Genomic DNA, 13,544 nt, shown 5'->3' with positions numbered 1-13,544 from the left:
TCCAGATTTTCAAATAGAGGTATCCCGGCCAAATATTGTCCCATCCTAACACATCAACACATACACCAATTGAAAGCGTATTTATTCAGCTTTCAGATGATGTATAAATCTCAATTTCAAAAAATTGACCATTATGACTTGTTTTGTGGTCCAGGGTCACATATAGAGAAATATAGAGAGTCACATACAGACACAGTATAAGAGCTGTGAAAAAAATGCTTGATTTTCAGATTTCTTTGTATATTTTTACACTAAATATATGCATAAAAGTGACCCTTCATGAATAAAAAACACAAGTTAAATCTTCCATGCATTTAATTTAGACTGGAAGATTGCATAATTGTAATTTTAAACACCAATAAAAAAAAAAAGCACAACACTTGTGTGTCATTTTTACCACTTCTACCATAATCCAAAATCAAATCTGATCTCATAAAATGTAAAAAAAATGTGCAGAAATTGAAATTCAGATGGGAAGCAAACACTTTTTCACAGCACTGACACACACATTCACACAAACACAAAAAACAATCACAGATTGACCCACAGATGGGTGAGATCTGACCTGCCACTACTTACTGTCTCACTGATTTATGCTAATCTAACCATTGCTCTCTAAACCAAATTCAGTCCACCAAGGACCCGCAGTGTGTGTATGTATAGCTGTTTATCTGTTTGTGCATGTGTCCTCTCACTCACATGCTGTTGAAGAGCTCTCTGTACGTTTCGTCTCCTTTCCCCTCTGACATCAGGCTGTCCAGCTTGTCGATAAGTGTTGCCTCCACCTATTACAAATAATGAAAATATGGCAAATATGGCATTATAAGCACTACAGTCAGATAGCTGCATGTCCAATTCGTGACCAGAAGGGGGGGCTATGTGACCTGTTTGAAGTTGCCGCTCCGGCGCTGCTCCCAGTCCATCATGTCGTGAAAGATGGGGATCATCACGTTCCTCAGGTCCGGCTGAGGCACCAGCGTCACCTCCAGGAACGGGCCGATCATCGCTGGGATGAAGTTCAGCTTGTGCTCTCCTGCACGACAAGATGGAAACTTTAATTTCTCATGTAAGAAAGACTCGCGAATGGGTGAAGCTTTCAGATATTAGGTAATGTCTTACCTAAATTCTGCCACATGCTAAAGATCTCACATCCCATCATGACACGCATGTCTCCGTACCTGAACACAAATTAATGCAAAATACTGTTACAATACGTCCTCCTACGCCAGTTGTTCAAAATATGATTGAGACATTTTTTAAACGGACTTCCTGAAGAATGCAAACTCAAGATGTCCAAAATAGAAATATTTCTTCTTATTATCCATGTTGAAAACACCTAACAATATTTTTATTATAAATATATATTTTTTTCTTCAATATTGATAATAATAAGAAATGTTTTTGAGCAGCAAATCAGTATATTAGAATGATTTCTGAAGGATCATGTGACACGGAAGACTGGAGTAATGATGCTGAAAATACAGCTTTACCATCACAGGAATAAATTACATTTTAAAATATATTCTGATGGACAAAAGTTCATTTAAACTGAAATAATATTTCACAATATTACGGTTTTAACTGTGTTTTTGATAATAAATAAATAAATAAATATTCCAGCCTTAGTGAGTATAAGACTTCTTTCCATAATATAAAACACCTCAATTACTCCAAACTTTTGATCCTCAGTGTATATATAAATTCATTACGGAAAAAAAAAAAACACAACTAAATACATAGGAAAAACTAAACCTACACTGAAACTAGAAAAAAAAAACTAAAATAAACATGGAATAATACTATTACAAATAAAAACTCTATTAAACATTCTGAACAATAAAAGTCTTATAATTTTAGACATACTACTTCATTTGACATACTGCTTTTGGCATACTGTATGTTAAAAAAGTTTGAATTCGGAGGGCTTGCAGGACTCACTTTTCCAGTATTTTCTTCCTCTTCGACGCAGAGAAGGTCTCGAGCTGAAGGCAGGGCTGGTTGATGAATATAACAGACAGGCAGAAGTAGGAATCCCACACCTACATGAAAACAGAGAGTTTTAGAGGCTGTGCCACAGAGAAAATGAACAGATCGACTGATGTTTCACAACACAAGCGGACTGAGAACAAACCTTATAGTCAAACTTGTCATTGAGGAAGTTTTTTCTTAAAGCGTCTGACAGGTAGAGCACCGTGGTGATGATGATGCTGTAAATCAAACATGTCAGATCACAATTCTTACTCTGAAAACCACATCATGTAAAACTGCAGGGGAATAAAGTATCTAACTTGTTAGTGACGAGCCGCATGACTGTCCAGTCTTTGGGAAACATCTCTGGTCTTATCAGGATCCGAAACACAGTGAAGATATGCAGGAGAAAGTCCTGAGAGAGACAGAGAGAAAGAGAGGATGTTTGACATGTTTAACATTGTCTGTATAGTGAACTGATGTCAGTGAGATAAAGTGGATGAACGCCTCACCCGCAGCTCGTCTTTACTGGTGAATCTCTGCAGGAGTTGCTGGTAGTGTCTGTCCTTCATATGCCTCAACAGAGCCAAAAGACACGACACAAACTCGCCCTGAAACACACACATTCAACATATGACACTCTTGGAAAACAAAAACTCGACGTATTTCTACAGAAGAAACAAATCCACAGTTTGATGCGATTTTGAAAAATTGAACTTTAACTGCATTTTGAAAAAGTCTTGAATAAATGCACAAATAATGGATAAATGTGAATACTTTTCACTGATTTGAACACTTTCTACTAAACATGCTCTGTATAGCGCCGAGACATTATATTTAATATATAAAATGTATATTTAATCGCATTTTGAAAATGTTTTGAATAAATGCACAAATAACAGGTATAGCAAACATGCTTGGTATAGCTCTACATAATATTTCATAAATAAATAATTAAAATATTTCAAAAAAATGTAACTATATTTTATATAAGGTTAAAATTATATATATTAATAATTATTTTTTAAGAAGACTTATGCTCACCAAGGCTGCATTTATTTGATCAAAAATACTTTAAAAATAATATAATATTATAATAATATTAATAATAATAATATTGTGTCACATTTTTTCTTCACATTGTTCCTTGATGAATACTAAGTGAATAAATCAAATAAAAATTATAATAAAATGTACTAACTGAACTTTTGAACAGCAATGTAGATATATGTATTTATATTCAGGTATAGACATTTTTTAAATATATTTTAAAATATTTTCAATATTTAGCAATATTCTACATATATTTCCCCACAGTCAGCACAAAAACATCAAAAAGTTAGCAAATTTCATGTACTGTAGGTCTAGCTATACATTGCTCATTTGCAAAACACCTGCCTCAACAAGGAAAAAAAAAAAGTCATCAGAGACTATTTCATTCCCATACTGAACAGCCCCATAAAACCCTTGATAAATCTCAGTCTGTGTTGAATACGGATGAATAAATTGGAGTTGAAATGAGGTATGGCGAGGTTTGCATTCACAAAAACCTTTGGGCGCTGGGGAATACGTCACATCTAGCAGCAATGCCGCCAGAATTCAGCTGCTGCTTGTGTGGAGAGACTTTGATGTGTGAAACGCTTTGACTGCTGGGCTGTAATTACCTCGCCCTCAGGGCCTGTTTCTGACGCTTTTACATGTTTCACTTTTTAATATTCACTCTTGCCTTTCTTGCTTATTCTCTATAAAGCTTGCTTTCTTATTTGTTTTTCTTACCGTAACGTCTTGAACTCGCCCTCAGGGCCTGTATCTGATGCTTTCTCGCATGTTTCACTTTTTAAAATTCCCTCTTGCCTATTCTCTATAAAGCTTGCTTCCTTATTTGGTTTTCTTACCGTAACGTCTTGAACTTGGGGCCGTAGCGTAGGCCCTGCTGGTTGTGGCCGGTTAGCGATTTCCAATATGGTCCGCAGTAACACACCCAAAACACTCTCCACGATCAGATCCACCTCTTCGGATGCGGCTGGCTCCTGCACACACACACATATATACATCTGCCCTTGCAAGAGGTCAATGGTGATTTTATGCACACTGTCTGACAGGGCGCTAATGGCAGACAGGGTGAGACAGCCATGAAAGGTTCAGCTGTCATTTCAGTTTATGCAAGCGCAGGAAGAAGCCAGTGCGGCTGATGTACATCTGTCCTTCTCTGCGTGTGAGACCTGCTATTTGACTTCAAGGTCAGAGAAGGTGTCTACATTTAGAGCAGCATCAGCATTTTTTAAGACAAGTTTCCTGTGTTCTTCTTTAAAGCAGAAGTCAACACGAATTGGGGATGTGCAAAAACACGAATTCGACAAAGCTTCTGGGTTGCATGAATGATAAGTAGGTCTTCAGGAAGCCTTGCATAATTATGCGGATTTAGGGTCACGTTTTGACAAACGTGTTTCATACTCTTAGCAATTAGTAAATAAGCTAAATAATCTTTTATTGCGCAAAACTATCATAACAAATGGAGACCTGTGGATTATGCATAATAACCTGAACACTACTAAAAGCAGGACATTTAAAGCCTGACGGTTACCGTTTTGAAAATTTGTGTTGAAGGCAGTGGAATAAGTGGAATAAAAGCAGTGCTTTTAAGGCAATAAATTTAAAGACCCAACTTCTCTGAGTGGGTTTTACAGTTCTATTATGTTATCAGTGCTAAAACCCTCTCCTTTAACTGCCTTTAAATGTATAAGACTTCATGAGAAAAAAAAATCTTCCAGCATATTAATACACATATATTATACACATACATTTAATATTTTAATATATATTTAATTAATTCTTATAATTCACTAAATAAATACATAAAAAAATAGTGAGATGTCTAAAAAACATGATACACATTAATATAAATAAATACGTTAATAAATACATACATGCCCACTTCAATTTCTAATGGATAAAATAAATACACATCGTTTTTTAATCATGATCATGATTTCAACTTCTCGATTTTTTTAATACATAATCGTCTGCAATGTTTGCTCACTAGTTATTTATCCTGAAAACATTTCATTTTCATTTGGAATTTGCATAATTTTGTATTATTTTGTAACAAGCCTCCACAAACTTTCATGACTGTGGTTGCCAGATGTCAACAGTATTAATCCCCGAAATCAGAGCTTTTTATTTAAGTTGCTACATTTTCTGAACAATGGTTTACTTAATCCTCCCAACCTGGCAACCATGCGCACGCTCTCTCTACATTACATAAAAAGCACTGAAAACACCAGCAAACATGCAAGTTGGAGTTTAGGATTGTTTCTCTATTGAGATCGGCTCTGTTTGCTGAGACTAAGTCTGCAAGTAAAACAGATTTCTTGTCTAAAGTGTTGTCCTATAGTTGTGTGAGGGTTATCGTACCGTGTCGTCCTTCTTGAGGAGAGACAGCATGCAGGTGAGTATGTGTGCGCACATGACGAGATCTCGCTGCTCCTGCATGTGAGCCTGGAGCAAACGCAGCACCACCGGGAGCAGGATACATCTAGACACTGATAAAAACACACACAAACATTGAGCAGACAGCCTCTAAATGTAGGTATAACCATCTTTATTTTCATCCCCAGTGAGTGTGTGTTTACCAGGGTTTGTGTAGAGCTGGCTCTCTACAGTTTTGGCAATGCAGTGCAGCTTGACGGCCTCCAGGGGGCAGTCGGCCTGGGACGCAGTGGGGAGGCTGCCCAATGTCTCCCGTATAAATGTGGCCACTTCCCTGACCGTAAAGAGCTTCAGCAACTCCCCATACACAGCCGGGAACGACTGCAAAAACACTGCCTGTGAAGTCACATGACAAACAATCAGGTCATTCACATGGTGATTACACGGAAAAATCAACGAAATAAGCAAAAATAAATCAGCAATTTTAATCCACACTACATTACAAAACTAAATGAAAACTAGCAGCGATAAAAAATTAATAAATGAGAATAAACAAAATAATGGTGACAATAATGTAATATATATATATATATATATATATACACTGCAAGTTTGCAAATAAAAATTACACTGTCATAAAACTGTTACTATACAGTTTATATATCTCTTGCAGAACAAGCAAAATGTTAATCATTTTAACAAATAAAAATCGCATGCTATTTTATTATGTAGTACCGTCATGAATAATAACCAAGGAACTTTTTGAATTGGGTGATCGAGCTAAATTGTACTTATTTTGTCTTCTTGGAAACATGTCTTTAATATCTTAAGTAGCTTCTGAAGGTCCTTACAATAAGAAAGAGTTACACATCATCCTATAAAGTTTATATCGCCCAGCATTTAATGCATCTTATTATTATTCAGGACAGTAAAAAAACGAAACAAAACAAAATAAAATAAAATGAAATGCATTTTTAGGATCTGTCTTATTTTGTAAAACATTAATTAACATCTTGCATATTCTGCAAGAGGTATGTAAACTCATGAGCATAGATAAATAAAAAATAAAAAATTAATAAATAAGAAAAATGAAAAATAAATAGTAAGTAAATAAATAAATCCACTATATGCAACTATTATATGCAAAACGATGAAAGAACAGTGAAAAAAAATAACAAACAAGAACTAAACTACAACTACAATGTGACTACAATACAGATATTTTTACCTATAATAAAACATATTCAAGTAATGTTCAAATGTTCAGAAATTAAACTATAACGTCCACTAAAACAGTGAATATCAGCCTTCACATTTCTGCCTCACATACACTGACTGTGACACATGACCATCTTCTCAACCAGAAACAGCAGCAAACTGCTTTTACCACTAACCCACGGCCTTTTCCCACTATGAAGGAATCGCAAAAACAAGAAGAACATGGACAGAGGAGAGAAGGGGCCCAAACCCCAACACGTAATCCTGCTGTGAGGGGCCAGCGTGGAGTTTTAGTGAGGGGTGTGAGGCACTGTGGAGGATTATGGGGGATTAGAACGGCTCTGGCCTGCGTTCTATCACTGCCTTTGTTCTGCTCTCTATGAAGATTAAAACGTCCAAACGGAATTCAGTCCAACACAGGGCTAATGAACCATGTGAGATGATTATACATCTATAGATATACCGCACAATTATACCCTATTGGGAAGTATTAGCCATTCATGCTTAAGACAATCCAACTTGAAGTGTTAAATGACACTAGTCTCAGTCTCAGACCACCTTCTGTCCACTGACCACCTAATGCATTCTGCACAGTAACGGCTGAAATCACATGGAAGTTGAAGTCTGCCTGGGATTAAAAGGAGAAATTGTGTTTAAAAGGTACCAGGATTGTTCAATGAAGAAAATCCATCTCTACATCTGCCAAAACTGATGTGGTTAGTGATATCAAACATTTAGAAAATACTAATATATTTAGTCTAAATTAGTATGAGTATACTGAAATATTATAGCAGCTAGTAGAAAGTAAACTAGATATTCATGAGCAGAACTGTAAATTACACTTTGGTTTTTGGTTACATGTGTGAAATAATCAGCACTACAGAACGTCTGCTCACACATTTTACCACCAATTTCTTTGGCAGTAGCGGACTGACACTTCTGATTGTTTTATTTTTATTTTTTTCAATATCAACCGTTTCAGATAAAACCACCCCTAAATTGTATATACAAATTAAATAAAGTTTGATTGTTAGCTTTAAATATCTGTCAAATAATCTCTTACATAATCTCAGAAATAACAATAAAATTATCAAATTATCAAAAATAAAAAATTGATATCAGCTGAATTTAAATACATTTTATTTTTAAGTCAATAGAATACAAACATTACAGTAATACAGTAATAAATATATATTTTTTAATTATTATTTTTATTAAATTATCACATTATTTATAATTTTATTGAAAATTAGTGGTGGAAGAAATGTATGTACAAACAAAACAAACTTTTTTTTAGCTTTACACGTCTGTCAAATAATCTGTTCCTGTCTAAGTGGGCTGCTCTTGGCCAAAAATAAAAAATAAAAAAGCTGCCAAGTGGACCAGACTTTATTCTGATGTCTGGCTATTTGACACTAAAATGCAACTGATGCACAAATCCATGATCTGGAGACTAAATAAATTAGACGGCTGGATTTGCAACCGAAACGTGCAATGCATGTCCCATCACTGATGCTGTGAAACGAAGACTGTTCTGTCTGTTTTTCTCACTTCCCTATTATCTCAAGTCTTCCCTAGAGTTTCTTGTAATCTTGTTGCACTGTCATTATCTCACTTTTTTTTTTTTTTAATCTTACTTCATTCTTTTCATCCTTATTAGTCAAGTTAATTTACGATGTTTCTTTCTCTCATTAAAACCCAAAGCAATTCTTTCTTTGGACGTATTCGTCTTTCTCTTTCAGAGGGGGTGCATGGGCACTCTGAGGCTCTTTGAAGAACACGGCAAAACATCAAAACAAACTCACAGCAAGGCTCAAACAAAAGCCAGTGTGACGGGCACCGGAGTGAAGGAGAATAGAAGACGCTCTTGCATTCAGCTCAGGGAAGTCCGAAACATTTGCTTGAGAGTTTAAATGCTTCGGCTGAATTTAAGAGAGCGCACTGAAAACCGCCTTTATACGACATTCTCTCCATGAAATATAAATGATCCCACCTCTCAAAGGCGAAATATGTGTCAAAATTAAGAGCATTTCTTTGGAAAATAAATGTTTAATACAGCAGATTTGCCTCTCCAATCATGCCATGGTTTCAGAGGACTCTCTATTGATCAAAATAATGCTCCAAAAGGTACATTCATCTTTTGTTTATATAAGTTTATAATAATAATAATAATAATAATAACAACAATAATGACATTATTATTCTGGGCTATGATGATGATGATGATAATTATTATTATTATTATATTTATTATTGAAACATTTGGGTTAAAATCATAGCCCTGAATTGTAAACCAGAAATAATTATAAGAATATAAAAAACAACTTATAACATTTTATTTTTATTTTATTATTTTAATAAAAATAACAAAAATAAATTAATTTTTTTTTATTTATTTTTTTTTATTAAATTATCATTATTTTATTCAACTGATTTGTATTTAAAACTGGTGGTGGAAGAAAAGAATGAGGAATGTTGCAAGCTAAACTCGAACCCATTTCACCCACATGAGCACCACAGCATGTGTTACATAGAATATAAACAATATAAACAGATCTGTCTGTCTCTCACCTGTGTCTGTGTGATGGGCCGTGAGCCCTTGTTCTCCTGCGAGAGAAAAAAGCGGATGGACATGAAAAGCTCGTGCACACAGCAACGGAACTCCTCCTCATTCTGTCCGCCTGTGGCGAGCGCAAACAGCCGCCGCGACTGGATAATATACTTAAAAATATACTCCGTCGCCTAGGAAACCAACAGAATATCAGATCTGAGCACAAAAAGCAACATAAAAGCAGTCTAATTACGAATGCATGGGCTGTGTGAACTAATGCGATATGGAAGTCATAACGGCCCGGAGCGAACCATTCCTGAGAAATTGAATTTTCAGTACATTACAATATAAATTGTATTTGTGGCTGCACAAAATCAGAAGATGGAGGACAGTAATGACAGACTCTAAATATCATTATGAAGAGCACAATATGGGTAAAAACAATGTGAGAGACCGAGAAAGGATGTGTAGTGTGAAGCGTCTCACCTTTAGCACCTGTTGGATGTGTTCCTGACGGTCCGCTTCAATAATGCGGTCAACGTACCACTTCAGCACCTTGATCAGATCCCTGCCAGAGACACAAACACACAGCACTGTGGAAAACTGAACATTTACATTATGTTTGTTTAGTAGAATTGAAAGTATTTATGTGGAGATTCATAATCGAAACCAATCTGACCTGTTTCTCAGTTGCATTTATTGCTTTAACAATTTGTTTGTTACTGAGCCCACAATGTAGTAGTAGTTGTTTTAATAATAATAATAATATAATGATCGAATACTTGCAAATTAACAATAAGTTTGTAGTGTACTGAACCGATAACACACACACATACACACACACACATACACATACACATACATATACATATACATATATATATATATATATATATAATTTCTTTCTGAATTGCATTTATTGCATCTGGTCATTTAACAATATATATTTGTAGTGTATTACTAGTATTACTCATGTAGTATTGGGTCTATAATTGAATAACTGGATATTTTTACGGATATGACAGAGAAAGTGGAGGCAGAAAATGATCGAAAACCGATAGGGTGCAATGAGCAAATGTTGCAATCCAGATTCGAACTTGCATTGTCTGAAGGAGCACCAAAGTTTAATGTTACCACTAAGCCATGGGTCCTGTAAGCATTAATCAAGTTTTTTGTGTCTTTTTCCCAAAACATTAGCATTCTAATTGAGCACGTCTTTATTTTGAATTTCAAATAATCAATAGAAAAAAATAGGTCTAAAATGCAATTGAAGGTGATGCCGTGAAACTGCAGGAAAATAAGAGAGACTTTTTAATCACAGTGTATAGCAAAAGCTCATGTATTGCAGCACATAAAAATAAGTATTGCAATAGCATCATGTGGTGAGATCCCTGGCGCTTTTCACTGCGATTTCCTAGCATTGCAATGAGAAGTTGAAGGAAAGTGACGTCCATTGCACCGAAGTGAGTGAAGTATGAGAGGAAAGTTCGTGAGCTGAGCTTCTAAATAATGCTCTGCATGCGGTTACATGGTTTTTAAGAGACTAAAAATCACAACAAAAGGAGAACTGAAAGACAGTACGGAAGAGACTTTAAATTAATATATTTGCACCAGTGAGCAAGAATACCTAGAAATAAAAAGATGTGTCTAAACACCCTATGAAATTGGACTGTAGTGGCTTTTAATCCATTTCTATTAGATTTGATGCTATTTGAACAATATGACAAAATTAATGTTTTGCAAATAAACTGTACAGTCTTTCTCATTTTCAGTGATCTTATGGCTGTCTGTTTGATTCTGTCCAGTTTTTAAGTTAATTAGTTGCGTAACACACATTCGAAAACTGCGTAGGCTGTAATGTGGGTTGATCTCTGACCCAGATGAATGAACATCCAAAATGAAGTGCTACTGTACTTGAGTGAAGAATCAGTGCTATACTAGCTGAGAGTCAGGGTTCAAGAGAGCTGTGAACAAAAGTCCTGGACAAAAACAAACTATACAGTGAGCCTGGCTCTACAAAGTATTTGGGCACTTAAGCCACATTCAATGCATCAAATATCATGCATTACATAACAAAACATCAAACAAAGACAACACAAGCACACTTCACAAGCAGATAACTCAAGGATGCTTGAAATTTACATCTCTACATTTCCATTTTAATTCAATGGATTTTTCAATGTCAGGTTTCCAGTCGTCCTGACAGTTAAACGCTTCTGATTTTTAACGTACCTGTATGACAGGGCTCCTGCAAAGTGGCTTTCAATGTAGGTGTCCATGACTGGTTTAAAATGTTGAAACTTGCTGTCCTGGAGCAAGTTTATAATGTGCACCTGAATGATGAAAAATGCACACGCACAATAAGCAACATGCAATTTCATTGGCCTATATTGTGCAAAAAAAATGAGGGTCTGTACCTACCAGACAATCAAACACCTTGAGTGCATATCTCTGAGAGCTCTCGTCCAAAATGCCGAAAAGCGTGTCCAGTGTATCCTGTAAAAACTGATGCAAGATATTTGACTTTATTAGTAAACATGCGCCAATTAAAAAAAGATTACGGTGATTGCCAGGTTCATTAACCAACAGCAAGTCTGTGAAGGGCAGCTGACCTTAACTATTTCTGAGCCATCGATCTCTTTGAGTTTAGAAAGGCTGTCACTGATTCTCTCCGGATGGGCTCTCCACTTCAGTAAGTCCAGCATGTCACCTGCAGGAAACAGCCAATAAGCAATCAGTGTAAAATATGCAAAATGCTGCTTGATACTTCATGCCAGCTACCCAAATGTTCCCATGTTCAGTGATGATTCATGCTGGGTGCTGCTACATGCTGCATATCCGCTGTTATGCCAAGAAAACTTCCAATTAGGGACGTTTTGTCCTATCATATCCTGTACAAAGAGACACACATTACCGTTCTGAGTGAGTTTGGTAGAACAGAGGAATGATGTGATCCATAGGGATTCCTTAGTGCCTTTCATAGTTTGGTTGTTGCCGGGCAGATCTGATTTCGAGAAGGGCAGTTTGAGGTAGCGAGCACAGTCTTGCAGGTTAGCGTTCTCTTCACACTGGAAAACATGCATGAAAAAGATCCTGTCAACCATTTCATCCAATTTTTTAATATAGGCAACATATTTTTAATAATAAACACACCACCACACAACCAAACAAACAAATATATATGTATGAATTCATATGTATGAATATGGGATTTATAAACAAATTATAAACCTACACATTTATACATCTATAAGCAGATAGATCTATATATTTATATATGTACAGTATGTAACATATGGTTGGGGTTACCCCAACTCATAAATGTGTATATACTTTAATTATAAATATAAACAAAAAAAATAAATATTAATGTTTTTATATTAAATTATTTAATTGTTTATTTTTAGATTATTTATTTATTTTTAGATGATATTATTTACTAATTTTAATATTTCACAAGAATTGACCACAGCTAAACAGTAAAATAAGAATTATTCTCCATATACATTTCTGATAACTTACTTATTTAAAATATTATTGTTTAACATTTAGTTATACAATTATTTTAATGAATTTATTAATTTTACAATTGTACTTAAGTTTTTTTTTTTTCTTTTTTACATAATGGTTTATTACCTATGCACATTTACTCATACATACTCATACATCTCAAAAAATTAGAATATCATGAAAAAGGTCAATATTTTTTGTCACTCATTTCAGAAAGTGAAACCCATATATTATATAGATTCATTACACAGAGTGAAATATTTCAAGCCTTTATTTCTTGAAATTTTGATGATTATGGCTAACAGATAATGAAAACCCAAAATTCAGTGTCTCAGAAAATTAGATTACATAAGATCAATAAAAAAAAGGATATTTTAAACAGAAATGTCAGGCTTCTGAAAAGTATGTTCATTTCTATGCACTCAATACTTGGTTGGGCCTCCTTTTGCATGAATTACTGCATCAATGCGGCGTGGCATGGAGGCAATCAGCCTGTGGCACTGCTCAGGTGTAATGGAAGCCCAGGTTGCTTTGATAGCGGCCTTCAGGTCATCTGCATTGTTGGGTCTGGTGTCTCTCATCTTCCTCTTGACAATACCCCATAGATTCTCTATGGGGTTCAGGTCAGGCGAGTTTGCTGGCCAATCAAGCACAGTAACACCATGGTCATTGAACCAGCTTTTGGTACCTTTGGCAGTGAGGGCAGGTGCCAAGTCCTGCTGGAAAATGAAATCATAAAGCTTGTAAAGCTTGTCAGCAGAAGGAAGCATGAAGTGCTCTAAAATTTCCTGGTAGATGGCTGCGGACTTCGGAAACTTCAGAAAACACAGTGGACCAACACCAGCAGATGACATGGCAGCCCAAATCA

At 35.5% G+C, this 13,544-nt stretch overlaps 1 protein-coding gene across 1 annotated transcript in view; it reads right to left on the bottom strand.

Annotated features, from left to right (window-relative positions):
* dock4b (dedicator of cytokinesis 4b) overlaps positions 1-13,544 on the bottom strand; it is a 102,425-nt gene that overhangs the window by 29,456 nt on the left and 59,425 nt on the right. Inside the window, exons 17-32 of the mRNA XM_016444162.1 lie at positions 12,081-12,234; positions 11,779-11,876; positions 11,588-11,671; positions 11,399-11,499; positions 9,653-9,734; positions 9,187-9,357; positions 5,601-5,793; positions 5,383-5,510; positions 3,864-3,998; positions 2,481-2,579; positions 2,289-2,383; positions 2,132-2,207; positions 1,939-2,039; positions 1,120-1,178; positions 885-1,033; positions 700-785 (exon numbers count right to left, since the gene is read on the bottom strand). Coding sequence (XP_016299648.1) covers positions 700-785; positions 885-1,033; positions 1,120-1,178; positions 1,939-2,039; positions 2,132-2,207; positions 2,289-2,383; positions 2,481-2,579; positions 3,864-3,998; positions 5,383-5,510; positions 5,601-5,793; positions 9,187-9,357; positions 9,653-9,734; positions 11,399-11,499; positions 11,588-11,671; positions 11,779-11,876; positions 12,081-12,234 — 1,811 coding nt within the window. The remainder of the gene's footprint in view (positions 1-699; positions 786-884; positions 1,034-1,119; positions 1,179-1,938; positions 2,040-2,131; positions 2,208-2,288; positions 2,384-2,480; positions 2,580-3,863; positions 3,999-5,382; positions 5,511-5,600; positions 5,794-9,186; positions 9,358-9,652; positions 9,735-11,398; positions 11,500-11,587; positions 11,672-11,778; positions 11,877-12,080; positions 12,235-13,544) is intronic.

The sequence above is a fragment of the Sinocyclocheilus anshuiensis genome, unplaced genomic scaffold (genome assembly GCF_001515605.1).
Source record: "Sinocyclocheilus anshuiensis isolate Anshui unplaced genomic scaffold, SAMN03320099.WGS_v1.1 scaffold183, whole genome shotgun sequence".
NCBI classification, from domain to species: Eukaryota; Metazoa; Chordata; class Actinopteri; order Cypriniformes; family Cyprinidae; genus Sinocyclocheilus; species Sinocyclocheilus anshuiensis.
The sequence above is the reverse complement of the archived record's forward strand: the minus strand, read 5'-3'. Positions and strand labels throughout refer to the sequence as shown.